The 14,277-nt window shown below is 69.2% G+C and overlaps 1 protein-coding gene across 1 annotated transcript; it reads right to left on the bottom strand.

Moving 5' to 3' along the window:
• Window positions 1–320: 320 nt before the first annotated feature.
• On the bottom strand, window positions 321–9,702 carry NKAIN4 (sodium/potassium transporting ATPase interacting 4). The gene is given in 8 exon segments (XM_054577554.1): window positions 321–377; window positions 1,370–1,446; window positions 2,668–2,728; window positions 4,613–4,706; window positions 4,708–4,787; window positions 5,305–5,389; window positions 6,267–6,415; window positions 9,649–9,702. Coding segments are annotated over 8 exon segments (657 nt in total).
• Between the last annotated feature and the right edge of the window lie 4,575 nt (window positions 9,703–14,277).

The raw sequence follows: 14,277 nt of genomic DNA, 5'->3' as shown, positions 1-14,277 counted from the left end.
AGCCGGGCTGGGGTGGGTGGAGGCCCCGCCCCACCAGCGCCTGGCCAGCTGTGCAGTGTCTAAGCGGGAACGCCCCTCGGTGGGGGCGTGGGGGGCTTGGGCTCCCGTTCACCCTCAGGGCGGGGTCGGCTTTCTGGCGGGAAGTCCCTGTGTGTGGCCCGCAGGGTCCTGCAGCCCCAGGGCACCTGTGGGAGGGGCTCCGCAGACGGCAGTCCCAGGCCTGGAGGCGGTGTTCTTTCTTTTTCTTAGAAAAAGGAAATTCCAAACTTTTGACGCAGCAGCTGCCCTGGGGCAGGGAGCCCTGCGCCCTCTGAGGCGGGTCAGCAGCTGGAGGCCGGGGCAGGGCGGGCCCTTCGCCACTTCACTTCGTCACAGGCCTGTGGGGACAAGGGTGGAGGGTCAGAGAACCCCTGAGGAGGGGCTCCTGGCCTGGAAGGGAGGCGCAGGGGTCAGAGGTCACCCGTCATCTGGGCTGCTGTGCCCTCGCCCCCCCGGAGAGCTGGAAAAGCCAACTGCAACGGAGGAAATCCAGGAAAGGGACAGCTTCCTGGGGTGGAGGCGGGGCTGGGGCCGGCAGGCCTCCCACCTGGCAGGGCAGGCGCTTCAGCCGACACGTCCGTCCGTGGGGGTGGGGGGAGGGGCTCAGTAAGGGCCCTCTCCGCAGCCGCGCAGACTCCCCCAGGCTGGCTCGTTCCAGGGCCCACCCCCATCGCTGCCTGGCGCCGCCACGGTGGCTCAGGGGCCTGGGGGAGGCCTGTCCCTGCCACTGGAGTGGGGTGCCTGCGACCTCTGAGGGCCTCGGGCCGGGGGCACCCCTCGCCTACAGGGAGGAAAGCATGGGGGGCTGCCAGGAGGGCCAGGGTCCACAGGGGGTGGCTCTGAAGGGCAGGCTTGTCTCTGAGGTTGTGGGGGGACAAAGGACGTGCAGCCTGACCGGGCACAGGACCGCCCGCCGCCAATCCTGGCCCCCAATTTCAGGAGGACAAGGGGGGCAGGGCTGGCGGTGAAGGCCGCCTCCGAAAAGAGGAGGCAGAGGCCAGGACACCCCAGGGACAGAAAAGCAGAAAACCAACACCCCAGACTTCCTGCCACGGCAAGACATCGCCCCGCCGGCTGGTGGCCTCCGGCACAGGACCGGCTCAGCCCCAGCCTCCCACGGACTCTGCTGGGCGGGGAGCTCCGGAGGCGGGCCAAGCCCCGACCCTGCACCCCGCCCTCCCCAGCCTGGAGAGGCACAGAGCTGGCCTCGGAACGGCGGGGGGGCGGATGGACAGTGGGCAGAGGAACAGAGAGGTGGCGGCCTGGCTGTGCGGGCCTGGCTGGCCGGACCCAGCTGGGGCAGGCGCGCCAGCCATACTGAAAAGCACACCTGCTTGAACAGGAGGCTGGAGGGCTTTTCAGGGACATGGTAGAGAGGAAATGGGTCAAATCCACCAAAGAAATCAATGGAAAGAAATCAAGACCCAAATAAAGCAAAACCCAGAGGACGGAAAAGATGGCAGAACGGAGGATGAGCATGGCCACAGACGCAGCGCAGGGACAGGGAGGCAGGGCTGGGGGTGGGGGCCGTGGGGGCGGGGCCAGGACTGGGCGGGAGGGGGCGGGGGGCGGTGGGAGGTGCGACAGATGTCTCCGTGGGCACGGACTGGCAGCTCGGGACCGCGGCCTGGGGACACCGGGCCCTCGGAGCCTGGGAGCGGGGGCTGCAGGCTCTCCTGGCCACGTCCAGTCCTGCTCACAAGCACCACCCACCCACCCCCGCCGGCCGCTGTCCGCACAGCCAGCGGGTGTCAGGGGCTTTCTGGGCAACACTAACCCAGTTCTGAGCCCCAGTTCTGAGCCCCAGCCTGGCTCCTGAGCCGGCACGTTTAACTGTGACCAGCGCGGGAAGCCTTTCATTCCTCCCACCAGCTGCGGCCTGAGGGCCTGTGGGGCGCTCACGCAGCAAGAGGGCTGCGGGGAGCTGGCCTGGGCGCCAGCCTGCTCTCAGCGCCGCCGTCGGAGGGATGCGTGGGCCGCCCGCCCCAGCGCCCCCCGACTCCTGGGACAGAGGCTCTGAGTTCCGACCCCAACCCCAGGACAGGGCCTGCCCCGGGAGCCGGGGCCCCCTGGTGTGTCCAGCCCCCGCCCGGCCTGGCTCCGTCCCTCTCTTAACAGCAGGTCCGAGCCAGGACGGTGGGGGCCTGGGAGGGGCTGAGTGTTGACGCTGCAGAGGGACGTGGGAGGAGTCACGGAGGGGGGGGGGACGCTGCTCAGTTGGGTCCAGGCCAGTCCTGAGGGCCTGGAGGGCTCCCGGCAGCAGGGGCCTGTTCTCGGCTGCCAGGAAGCAGAGTGGCCCATCCCCCCCGGGCCTGAGGGCTCAGCCCGCCCCCTGCAGCAGCGGTGGGGGGCGTGGGGGGCCAGCCCTGCAGCACAGGAGCCCCTGAACCTGCAGGTCTCGGGGCGACGGAGCGAGCTGACCCCTGGTGCCCGCAGCCTGGGACTTCCTCCTCACCTGTTCGCAGGTGGCTGGACCATCCCCTCCCTGCCCAGGCAGGGCCCCCCCACCGGGCATGGGGGCCCACCCAGGAGAGGAGGGCAGCAGGACTCAGGCACGCCCCGCTGCGGCCGCCCTCGCTGCCCTCTCCCCCGGCCCCGGCGGCCAGAGCCGGCTGGCCGCTCACTCACAGCTGTCTTCCTCCTCGGTGAGGACGCTGACCACGTAGCAGGCGTAGACGAAGCCCACCAGCTGAAAGACACGGGGTGAGGCCGGGGGGAGGGCGCCGGCGAGACGCAGGCACGTCACCCGGGCTAAGGGCCCCACGGGCGGGCTGGCACGGGGCAGGTGAGGCCGGAGGATGACCGAGCCCCCGCTCCCAGGGGCGCGAGATGCAGAGGAAGCCCCTCGGAGACACGTGCCCACGGCCTGGGCGGGCCCCCGGGCTGAGCCGCCTCCCCGGGAGCCTTGGGCAGCCGGCCACCGGGTCTCCTCCTGGGGGTGGGCGGGCTCCGGGGGGCTACAGAGGGCAGGCTGCGGGCCAGCCAGGCTCCACGGCTTGACGAGGCAGCAGGAGACAGGGCCACGGCCCCGCGTGAGAGGATGCACAGACTCCGGGGGGAGAGGGCAGGCCCCGGTGAAACCCGCCACAGGCCCCCGGGCACCAGGCCACCGGACAGGAAGGGCTGCAGCCGAGACGGGGCAGGGCCGGCGCTGCCCACAGCCCGAGCCCTCCACACACTCGGGCCGGCGATACCCACCACAGGACGAGCTCCTCCCGAGCGCGCGTGTTCGGCCGCCAGGGCTGCCGGACGCGCTGGAAAAGCTGGGCTCTGCCCCGCCCCCGGCTGTGGAGGCCCCGCCCCCGTCGGGGACCGGCCGTGGGCCTTCTGTCCGCTGGCTACTGAAGGACAGACTGCGTGGGCCGGGGGAGGCCCTCGAGGGAAGGAGCCGGGCCGGCAGCTGACCACGGTGCTGAAAACGCCTCCCGCGTCCCTGCCCTTCCCTCCTAGGGCTCAGGACCCGGGGAGAGCACCCCCCCCGACCCCGCCCACCACAGCCCCTGCGGGTCCAACCCCTGGGCGCCCGCCCCAGGCTCTCCACAAAGCCGTCCTGACGCCCGCAGGACCCGCAGCGCCGGACCCCCCAGCAGCGGGCGCTCTGCTTCCTGGCAGGACGGCACCAGCTTCTCCTGGACCCCCCACAGCGAACAGCACCGGGCCGGCCGTGCGGGGAGGCCACGGGGGTGCCCTGGGCTCGGCCCAGGAAGTCGCTTCTCTTTGCGGGGGCAGCAGGTACGCGCAGAGCGCCCAGTGAGGTCTAAAGTTCAGATACGGAGCGACCTGGGGTTTTTTGTTTGTTTGCTTTTTGTGTTTAGTGTGAATATATCCCAAACGTGGAACAGAACACACACTAAAACTTGCTTTTCTGAAATTCAAATTTAACAGAAAGACCTGTATGTTTCTTAAAGATTGTATTTATGTACTTGGGTGGGAGGGAGGGACGGAGGGAGGAAGAAACATCGATCGGCTGCCTCTCGTTCGTGCCCCGACCGGGGACCGAACCCGCAGCCCAGGCCTGGGCCCCGCCTGGCACCGGCGACCTCCCGCTTTGTGGGGCGGCGCCCAACCCTCTGAGCCCCATGGTCAGAGCACAAACTGCATTTTTATTCACGATCTGCAGCCCCACGCAGCACCGTGGGGCGGGCCGGCCGGGCCGGGCCGGGCCGGGCCGGTTCTCCGCATCCCTCTCCAGGCCCCAGCGCAGAGGGGCGAGGGGATGGCCCCGTTGGCCGGCCCGGGAGGAGCTCTTGGGCTGCCTCCCCGGCTGAGGGGACAGACCGCAGTAGCCCCGGCGGCCCCCGCCCACAGCATCATCAGAACCTGTGGGTTCTGTCCCCTGGTTTCCTCCTCATGCTGCCCCGGGGGGCGCAGCGGGTCCTGAGCCCACCTCACAGAGCAGGACGCTGAGTGTCCCGTGGCTCAGGCCGTGTGAGCCGGGTGGCGGGGTGAGTCCTTCGTCCCTCGGGCAGGGGCGGGGGCGAGGAAGGGCGTCCTGCCCTGGCAGAGGACGTGGGGGCCCTCCCTGCAGGAGGGGCCTGGCTCCCCAGCTGGTGAGACCCTCCCCCGCGCCCGCCGCCCCCACGATCTGCAGGGCGCTGTGCAGGGCCTCCCCGTAGCCGTGCTCCAGGGCGCAGCCCCCACCGGGCGCCAGGGCCCGGCCATCAGCGGCCCCTCACACTGACAGCCGGGCCGCGCCCCTGCCACCAGGAGCGGTGTCGGCAGAGGTTGAAGGTCAGGAGCTCGCTGTCCTGGGGCAAGAGGGTGGGCCCAGGTTAGGCCCGGAGCCAGCCTCCCCCCCGCCCGGGGCTCCAGCTGTTGGGGACAGGGCACTGGAGCTGTCCCTGCTGCTCCCCGCCCGGCACCTGCACCCCCACCCCCACCCCCAGTCCTCGCTCTCCCGACTTGTCTCTGAGCGTCACGCAAGGACGGAGGACGTTGCTGCATGCAAAGCGCCCAAAACAGCTGCCCAGGCAGGTCTTGCTCACCGAGGGCGCTCCTAGGGGCTTGGACGCGGCCTGCCCACCCTCCACCCCACCCCCCGCAGGAGGGACCAACGGGCTTCATCAGGGTCTGAAGGCGCGGAGCAGCCCAGCGGATGCAGGAGGGCGGACGGGGCTCAGGCCAGACCTCCGCGGAGTCGCTGCCGGGGGGCCGGGGCAGAAACGCAAGTGGGGCCCGCCCACTGCGGGGCGGGGCGGGGGGACAGGTGACTAACAACACCCGCAGGGCCCTCGCCCTGTGCACAGCTCTCCGGACCTGACTCACCTTGGAGAGGCCCCCCACCTCCAGGTAGAAGCAGGTAATGAAAACATCCCAGGTGACCCAGACGGCTGCCCACGCAGCCAGCGTACTAGGGAGAATGGGGGGGGGGAGGATTAGATGAAGGAACTTGGACCTGAATACGGGGCCGGGGAGACCTAGTTCTTCACAGGGAAGGCCCGCTGTGCTTTTGCTCTTGCAGAGACTCCTCAAGGCCCCTGCGGGGCGGGGCCTCTGCTCCCAAGTCCCCACCGCGGAGCCTTCCCGGGGCGACAGGGTGCCTGCTCCCCGCAGGGGCCGCTGGGAGCAGCCGGCTGCGCATTGTCCCCTCGCGCGCTCTGTGTCCTGGCCCAGAAATGCCCGTGGCCCACCCAAGGGGGCCCAATGACAAGTGAGGGCGTGAACGGCCTGACCTCCAAAGCACACCCAGGGCTCCGCGCTGAAGAGGGCCCCGGACAGCCGCCTACAGGAGCGGGGGCTGGGGCCGGAGCGGGGGCTGGGGCCGGAGCCGGGGCCACGGCTGGCAGGTCCCTCTGTCTGCTGTGCCCAGGGCCCCTCCTGCCCTGGGGCCGCGATGGTGGCACAGGCCTGGCACGCCCGCCGCTGGGCCCTTCACAGGAAAGTCTTGCTGCACACCGGGGCCTGGACCAGCGGCCTTGGCCTGCGCTTGCAAAGGCTGCACAGCGCAGAATGAAACTCCCTGCATATCCTGTGAGCTCGTCCGGGGCAGGAGGGCTGGCGCAGGGGCCAGGCCAGGGGGCCCGGGAGCCTGGTCCCCGCCCTGTGCCTCGGTGTCTGGCCCGGCTTCCAGGCTGCGGGAAGACGGGAGCCCGGGGGCCTGGGGCCACGGTGCGTGGCTAAAGCCCTGGCCTTGCCGGGCATCCTGGTGGTTTCTAGGACAATGGGCCACCGGGGAGCCCCATGCAGGTCATCGGGCCGCCGCCCCTGGTGGGTGGGGACCCGAGCACAGCGGACCCACCGCCACGACACAGCGAGGCCGGTGCTGGACGGCGCCAAGGAGCCCCAGGATGACCGCGACGATGCGGACAAAGGTGGCCGGGGTGGGCGCCCACTGGTAGCCCAGGAAGTCAAACACCTGCCGCTCCAGGGCAGTGACCTCGGGCAGGGCGGGCGCGTGAGGGGCCGGCCCCCCGGAGCGGCCCCCACCGACCGGGGCCGTCGGGACGCCCCACGCGCTGCTCTGCTCGAGCGCCGCTGCTCCTGCTCTTGCAGCGGCGCCCCCAGCCACGAGCCCGCGCCCCCGAGGGTCGCTCCCCTGGGCGTCCCTCGCCTTCGAAGGGTCCCCCTTGAGGGAGCCCCCCCGCACCTAGTGTCCGCACGTGGCGGGTGGGGGCCCCACCCGGGGCTGCCCCGACTCACAGGGCCGGAGGGCAGGAACCAGAGGCTGAGAGCCCACGGCTGCGCCACAGCCACACCCTCAGGAGGGAGGGGGCTCTGCAAGCAGCGCCGCGTCGGGGCAGAGGCCGGCAGGGGGCTTCTCCCCGGGGGCGCAGGCACAGGTGCCGTCCCGGCTGGCACACCCGGCCGCTCCCCACCCCAGCCGCTCCCTGCCACTCCGGCCTGTGTCCTGACCCGCGGGGGACCCTGACTGGCCCCAGACACAGCTGCTGTGGGTGTGTTCTGGGCAGAGTCCAGTGCTCGGGATGGCCCTGGGGTCTGGCGGCCATTGCCAGGAGGCCTCGGGCAGGGGCACAGTCCAGGCCTGTCCTTTGTGGGGCTGGGGTCGGCCCGAGGAGGCAGCTGGGCGCAGGGGGTGGGGGAAGCGGGACCACGCGCATAGCATGAGGAAATTTCCCACGGGATGCGCCCCCAGGCACACGGACCCTCCCCTCCGGGCCCCTTTCCCTTACGTCACAGCGCATCCCACCGCAGGCCTCCCATGGGGGCTCTGGGCAAGTCCCCTGAGGCTGGGTGACTGCGGCGGGAGGGGGCGGCTTGTCCTGTCCGGAGAGGCCGGAGCAAAGCCCAGTCTCTGAAGGTCGCGGTGCCGGCGGCAGGGCCTCCGACCCTCCCGGCTCTTTGAATCTGCTTGGCCTTCGCCTCGCAAGCTCAGGCCCCTGCGCGCGGCGGACTTGAGGCCTGGATGCGACAGGTGTCGTGCGTGTCCCCGCTGATGGCTGTCCAAGTTGGAGGGGTGGCCCCGGGGTCTCTCCTAGAATTGATACCTCGTGGCCTGGCAGGGTGGCCAGCGCAGCCGGGGCTGGGAGGGGCGTCTTTTTGTCTTTTGGTTCCTAAGCCAGGACGCCGGAAGGCTCAGCCCCACTGGCAAGCAGGGAGGACAGGAGGGCGGCCCGCTGCCCGGACCCCTGGCTGGGCCTCGTGGCCCTCCTGTCACCGCCGGGGGCACAGCCTGGGAAATGGCCCCACCGCTCCGCTGGCCAGAGCAGCAAAGTTCACGCTATTCTTCCGAGAGACGGCTCCGGGGAGGCGCGTCCTGCCCCGGCCTTTGTCCCGTAGCTGAGTAACCAGGAAACTCTCACGCTTGTCAGAACGAGAAAAGAAAAGCCTCAGGACTCCCCGCTTGGCTCCCCCGCAGACCCCCGCCCCACACACAGTGACGGGGGCAGGGTGATGTCAGAGCTCAGCCGCCTCCTCCGCCACCCCCACCACCGGCTCAGGACAAAAGGCTTCCACAGCCCGCGCTGCATTCCAGCCTCGCGGGGACACGGCTATCAGCCCCCCTGCCCGCCTGGCTGAGACTTAGAGTCTGCGCCCGGTCCAGAGAGACCCTGCCGCCCTCAAGCCAAGACAACCTCTCCTCCTAGGCTGCACCCAGATTTCCAGGGGCCTGCGGGGAGGCCCCTTAGCCCTCTGTCCACTTTGGAGGTTAAACAGGCGACACGGCCCGACCCGACCTCTCCGAGCATCGGTTTCGCCCGCCCGCCCAGCATCTGCTCATCCGGACCCATGGCACCAAACAAGTCCCAGCGGCCCGACGCAGGGCTGCTTCCTGGGGCCCCTCGGGGGGCTCCGTGCTGTCTTCCACCTGACACCCCATCCTTCCCTCCCCTCTCCTGCTTCCTGCCCCCACCCCAGGGCCCCTCCCACCTGAAGATACCGAGTGGCACCTCTCCCTCCCCGGAGGCTGGCAACAGGCCCCCGGCCCTGCCAGCAGGAAGGTCCTCGGGCTTCAAAGAGGGGGGCTCTCCCACCTTATCAGCTCCACCCCTGCAGGCAGCCCACGGCCCCCCTGCTCCCCTCACCCCACCCCTTCCGGCCTTCCCAGCCCCCAGCGCCCATGGGCAAGCAGCCTCCTCTGGCACCAGCCTGCGCATCTCAGCTCCACACCAGCTCGGCCGCGACCCCTGCCCCAGGCAAAGGGCAGGGCCTCCCAGTCACTCCTCCGAAGCAGCCCCGCTGTGCCCACCGGAGCAAGAGTGTGCCCTGGACAAAGCGGCATTTCTTTCTAAGACCGGGGGCCCCGGACCGGACTGTCTGCAGCTGCTCCCCAGCCCGGTGGCCCAGACCTCTGTTATTTGTTGCCCCCCCCCCCCCCAGGCTCTGGGAATGCGCCTGGCCTGGCACCTGGATCTCCGAGAACAGAATGGAAACTTGGCTGAGGGACGGTCAAGCTCCTCCACAAGGCTGCACCTGGGGGCTCAGCTAACCCCGGACGCAGACAACGCGCAAGTGCTCCAACCTCCTGTCCACGCTGCGTCCGCCTGGCTCCCTCCCGCAGCAGCGGGGCTGCCGCCTCCGCCATGGGAGGCTCCGGGAACCGGCCAGGCGGCTCGCGCTCCCAAACTCACCAGCGCCCCCCACCCAGTGGCCTCGGAACCGGAACTCGGCGCCGCGCTCGGGCTTGGCGCTGGCTTCGGGAAGGGGACACTGGCGTACGCTCCTGCACGCCTCCTCGGAGCCTCACACGCCTCGGACACGCGTGGACCGCGCGGGCTCAGCAGCGCGCCACCCCCTCCCCCGCCGCACACCGGACATGTTGAGTCCCCAACCTGAGGCTTCGAGGAGAGCAGGGTCCAGGCGCCCGGCCCGGAGGCTTCTGTTTTGCGCCGGCCCCTTCCCGCCGCACCCCCGCACCCCGTCCCAGCCGCCCGGGACCCCAAGGCCGACCCAGCGCGCGCGCACCCCGCGGGGCGCCCGGGGCGGGACGAAGGGGCCGCAGGGGTCGCGCTCAGGGCGCTGGCTTCCCACGGTCTCCGACGCCTCCCGGGCAGCGGGGAACTTCGGCTGCAGAAGCCCGCGAGTCCGAGCCGTCCCCAGCCAGGGGCCCACAAGCCGGTGTGGACGCAGCGGCGGGGCTGGGGGAGGTGACCGCGCCCCGATGCGCCCGGGTGCGGTGGCTGCGGCGCCCGAGGAGGGGTCGCCACTCACCAGCAGCAAAGTGCAGAGGAAGATGAACGCGCAGCGGCCGGAACAGCAGTCCATGGTGCCGGCGCAGCCCGCGGGCGCAGCCGCCGCCGTCCGGACGCGGAGCCAGAGCGCGGGGAGCCCTGCGCCTCGGCCGGCGGCTCCCCGGCCCCGGGCCCGGGCCCGTCCCCCGCTCCGCCTGAGTCCCCAAAGTCCCGGCCACACCCCGGCCCCCTGTCCGGGGTCTCGCGCAGCCCCTGGCCACGCCCCACGGGGACCCCCAACCCTGGATCGCAGACTCACCACCGCTGCCGGCTGGGTCCCACCCCGCGGCGCTGCCCCGACCTCCAGCCTGGCCCCGGGGTCCCCTGCCCGGCCCGCCCCACAGCGCGGGTCCCCGGGCCCAGCTCCGCCCCTTCGAATAACAGCTGCGCCTGCCTCTCCTTCCCCGTCCCACACTTTTCGCCTCTGGGGACTTGGCGCCGGCTGGGGGCGGGGCGCGAGACCCCTTCTTAAAGAGGCGGTGGGGCGGCTACTCCAGCGGCCCCACGACAGACCCGAGGCTACTTCAAGCCCGAGCCCCAGGATAGCTAGCGCCTCCCCTCGGCCAGGAGCCCTCCTCCGGGGCGCCTCCCCAGCCCTAGTGTGACCTGCCCCCCCAGTCACCCTCCGTCTAACAGGGCCCCAGGCTCCCCGACCTCAAGGTGTCCTGCCCCATCCTGGGGGCGAGGGCTCAGGACTGGGAGGGGGACGCCTCACCTCCCAGGGGACGTGGGGGACCTGCAGCCCGGGTCGGCCCCGAGTGTGGCTGGCCCGCGGTTCCGGCCTGAGGGCGGGCCCCCTGGGGGCACCTCGGGGTGGGGGCCTGCCGGTGGTGAATGGGGGACTCGGGGAGGGCTCCGCGGGACCCCGGCGTGGAGGTGGGTCCGGGCTCCCTGTGGGGCTGACGGGCAGAGGGAGGCGGGCTGGGCCGGGCCCAGAGGCTTTGCTGGCAGGCGGGGTGGGGCGTCCCCCAGGTCAGGGTGAGCCGCAGTCACGCCTGCCCTCAGGGGGTGCGCCCTGGGCTGAGGTGGCCCCGGTCAAGCCCCAGAGAGGAGGGCACTCGAGCGGAGAGCGGCCTGAGCGGAGGGCCGCGGGGCTGGGGGCAGGAGGGTCCACACCGGGTGAGGGACCGGGCGGTGCTTCCGGTCAGGCGGGGGCGGTCGTCTTGGCTCCGGTAGGTCCTTCCGGTCCCAGCCCAGGATCAGAGCGCTCGGGCTGGCAATCTGAGACCCTGGCCCAGACTCGAGGATTCTCAGCCATGACTCCCTAACAGGTGGCGCCAAGTGCCCTGGAGCACAGTCGCCCGTGCCCGGGCGTGGCCTGGGCGTGTCCACGGTCTTGTCCTGGGCTTGTGGGGTAGAGCGATAGCTGAGAGTTTCAGGAACAGCGGCACTTCCCTGGGACATGCAGCCTCTCGCGTTAGCCAGGCCATGTGCTCCGACATTCCTTCTCTTTCCTTCGGCCCTGGTCCCAGTTCTTCCTGAGCACAGGGCGGAGGCCGCAGCGGGGAGACCGGCGGGGCGGAGTCCCAGCCTCCAGCGGCCGAGGCCCGGAGCAGGCGCCGGGCCCCGTGGACCCGAACCAGCCCCGTGCGCCTCCCTCCAGGTGAGGACAGAGCTGCTTCAGGGAAGGCTGCTGCGGGAAGGTGATCCATCGGAGATGGTCCTCAGGAGCAGCGCACACTGTCCCTGCTCCTGTGCTTGCCCCCCCGCCCCCGCATTAGGGAAAAGAAAACTAAGCCCGTGAGGACGACCCATGTGCTTCTGGTAAAGCGCCCGGCTTGGTGATTCCCGGCCAGCGAGAGGCCGCAGGCATCGCCCTGCGTGCACGAGGGCATTGGCACGAGGTCTGGGGAGCGATTTGATCGAATCCTTTGGAATTGACCCAGTACCCCGCTTCTAGAACCCCTCCCGGGAAACACGTGAGTGTGGAGGCCACGGCACACGGGCGTCCAGCACAGCCGCGGGGAAGCCGGACGGCAGCAGGGCCGGTCAGAGAAACTGCACGGCGACCCCGCACCCAGGGAGCTGCGCCTTGTTGCGGAGACTGGCAGGAAAGCGTGCCCGCCGAGCAGGTGCTGAGTGAGGGGAGAGCGTGGCGCCGCTCGTGTGGGGGCCTGGGAAGCCAGCCTGGGCGGGTCCAGCGCTCCGTGGCCCCAGCGGCTTCTCCGGGCTCCGCCACCCCTACGGGAGCCCGCTGGACGCCCCAACCCTGGCTGACCGGGCTGGGGGGGCGCACAGCCCCGTGGCCAGTTTCTCGGTGGCCTGTGTGTGTTTGGGACAAAACCGCTACGGTTCTGCCTCTTAGACTGGTGCCTGGTTTCCCGCTGGGAGGACACGGAGACCCCTCCCCGTGGCCCAGTGCCCCACGATGTCCTTCTGCTCTGGGGTCGGCTGTGGCCCCCGTTCCTTCACCTGGACAGGGGTCCCCCCAGCGTGCAGGCTGTTGTGCGGTTCGAACGACAGCATCTTTACCGAGCCCGGGGCCTGATTTCCGGCAGGTGCTGAGGAGGGGGGGCCCTGGCTGAAGGGGGAATGGGGGCCTCCTTTCACAGATGGGAAACCAAGTCCCGGACAAAGTAGAGCTTCTCCCAGCCCCCACAGCGACTCCACAGATCTCCTGAGCAGCTGCCTGGCTTGCGGGGGCTTCCCTCCTGCTCACCTCCTGTGCCCCGCCCTCGGGTGCCAGGAGCCCCCAGCTCTGCGCAGCCATCGACTCCAAGGCGTCCATTTTGCCGCCCTCGAACTCCCTTCCTTTGATTCACATTGAGAACTTTGAGAGCTCCAGGGAGGGGACCACAAGGTGACCACATCGCTGTGACTGAAAGTTAATGGCCGCTGGCAGTTCTGAGAGGAACACAGATTATCTCAGTGTTTCAGACGGTCCTGGCGGGCGTGGCTCGGTGGACTGAGCGCCGGCCTGGGAACCAGAGGGTCACCCGTTCGATTCGCAGTCAGGGCACGAGCCTGGGTCGCGAGCCAGGTCCTCAGCGGGGGGCGCGCGAGAGGCAACCGCACACGGACGTTCCTTTCCCTCTCTTCCTCCCTCCTTCTCTCCCTAAAAATAAATAAAATATTTTAAAGAAATGTTTAAGATAGAGTAAAGCATGCGTTCAGGGTGACGCTGCGCGCTCCGCGCCGCTGTCCACGTCATCGCCGGCTGCGCCTTTGCCAGCGAGCGTCTCTTCTCTGTGACGTCACGTCGTCAGCGCACCGGCCTTGGGGTCGCAGGGGAGGCCGAGGCTGTGAGGCAGCCTGTCCTTGGAAGGGCCACCTTTCTGCGCTGGGGACCGGGCCTTGCTCGAGAGGCCGGTGTGTGTGTGGGGGGGAGGGGCCGGTGAACGTGGCCCCGGACCTCCCACAGCCGGGGTAAGGGGGTGGTGACCAGGGAACGGAACCTCGGCCTCCACTGGTCGCTTGGTCCGGTTCGTGTCGAACGCAGGGGCTAGCCGGGCGCTTTCCTGGAACGCCGCCCCCTTTCTGCCCTTCCTCTTCAGCGGCTCCCCCGCCGGCTCTCCTCTTCCAGGAAGCCCACGGTGACTGACCCAGCACCCGCCTGTCACTCTCTGGACCCGTGGAGCCGGCGCAGGCCCAACCACGGGATCTGAAATCTGCAGTTTCTCGTTACCACCTGCGTGCACCCTGCCGGTGCTGATCCACATCCCCTCAGCCGTCACCATCCCTGCGAATACCAGCGGCTGCTTACTGCAGGGACCGGGGGCTCCTCCTGCGGGGGCCCCTACTGTGGGGGGTCGGGGGGTGCTCATGCGCGGCCGGGCACAAGGCAGGCTGGAGATGCCTGGAAGGTACCACACGAGCCCAGCACCGCTCCACCGACGACACAGGGAACGGCAAATTAAACTGCAGGGAGCGACCGCTTTGTACCCACTAGAAAGGCTGACAATACCAAGTATTGACAAAGACGTGGAGCCACTGGACCTCTCGGGCCGTCAGGGGAAATCCACATGGTACAACTATGTGGAAAGACTGTCCATTTCTTTCTTTTTTTCTTAGATTTTATTTTTAGAGCGAGGGAAAGAGAGGGAGAGAAACATCTGTGTGCGGTTGCCTCTCACATGCGCCCCACTGGGGAACCTGGTCCGGAACCCAGGCCTGCGCCCTGACTGGGAATCAAACCGGCGACCCTTTGGTTCGCAGGCCGGCGCTCAGTCCACGGAGCCACACCAGCCGGGGCTGTCCGTTTCTTATAATGTTCAACATACACCCACCGTAGCGCCCAGCAATTTTACTCCTAAGTCATTGAATGAGAAATGTACGCCCCCAAGGAGACTCATGCACGAATTTCTGGGCAGCTTTATTCAGAATCGCCACAACTTCGAACGGCCCCAGGATCCACCTGTGAATGGACAGACAAGGTGGTATATTCCTTTAAGGGGACACTACTGAGCAACAGAGAGGACCGAGGGGCCCTGACTCGTGCTGCAGCACGGAGCGGCCTGGGAAACGTGATGCTCAGTCACGCCCGAAAGGCCACCTGCTGCGTGATTCCACACTGATCGTTCCAAAGCATTCGCAGATCAGTGAATACACGTGGCATGCACAGAAAAGCCCAACTTAAACACGATATACCGAGTATCACTTGCAATTATAC

This window comes from Pteronotus mesoamericanus, unplaced genomic scaffold (assembly GCF_021234165.1).
Source record: "Pteronotus mesoamericanus isolate MK-2021 breed Mesoamerican mustached bat unplaced genomic scaffold, CSHL_Meso_final contig_436, whole genome shotgun sequence".
NCBI classification, from domain to species: domain Eukaryota; kingdom Metazoa; phylum Chordata; class Mammalia; order Chiroptera; family Mormoopidae; genus Pteronotus; species Pteronotus mesoamericanus.
The sequence above is the reverse complement of the archived record's forward strand: the minus strand, read 5'-3'. Positions and strand labels throughout refer to the sequence as shown.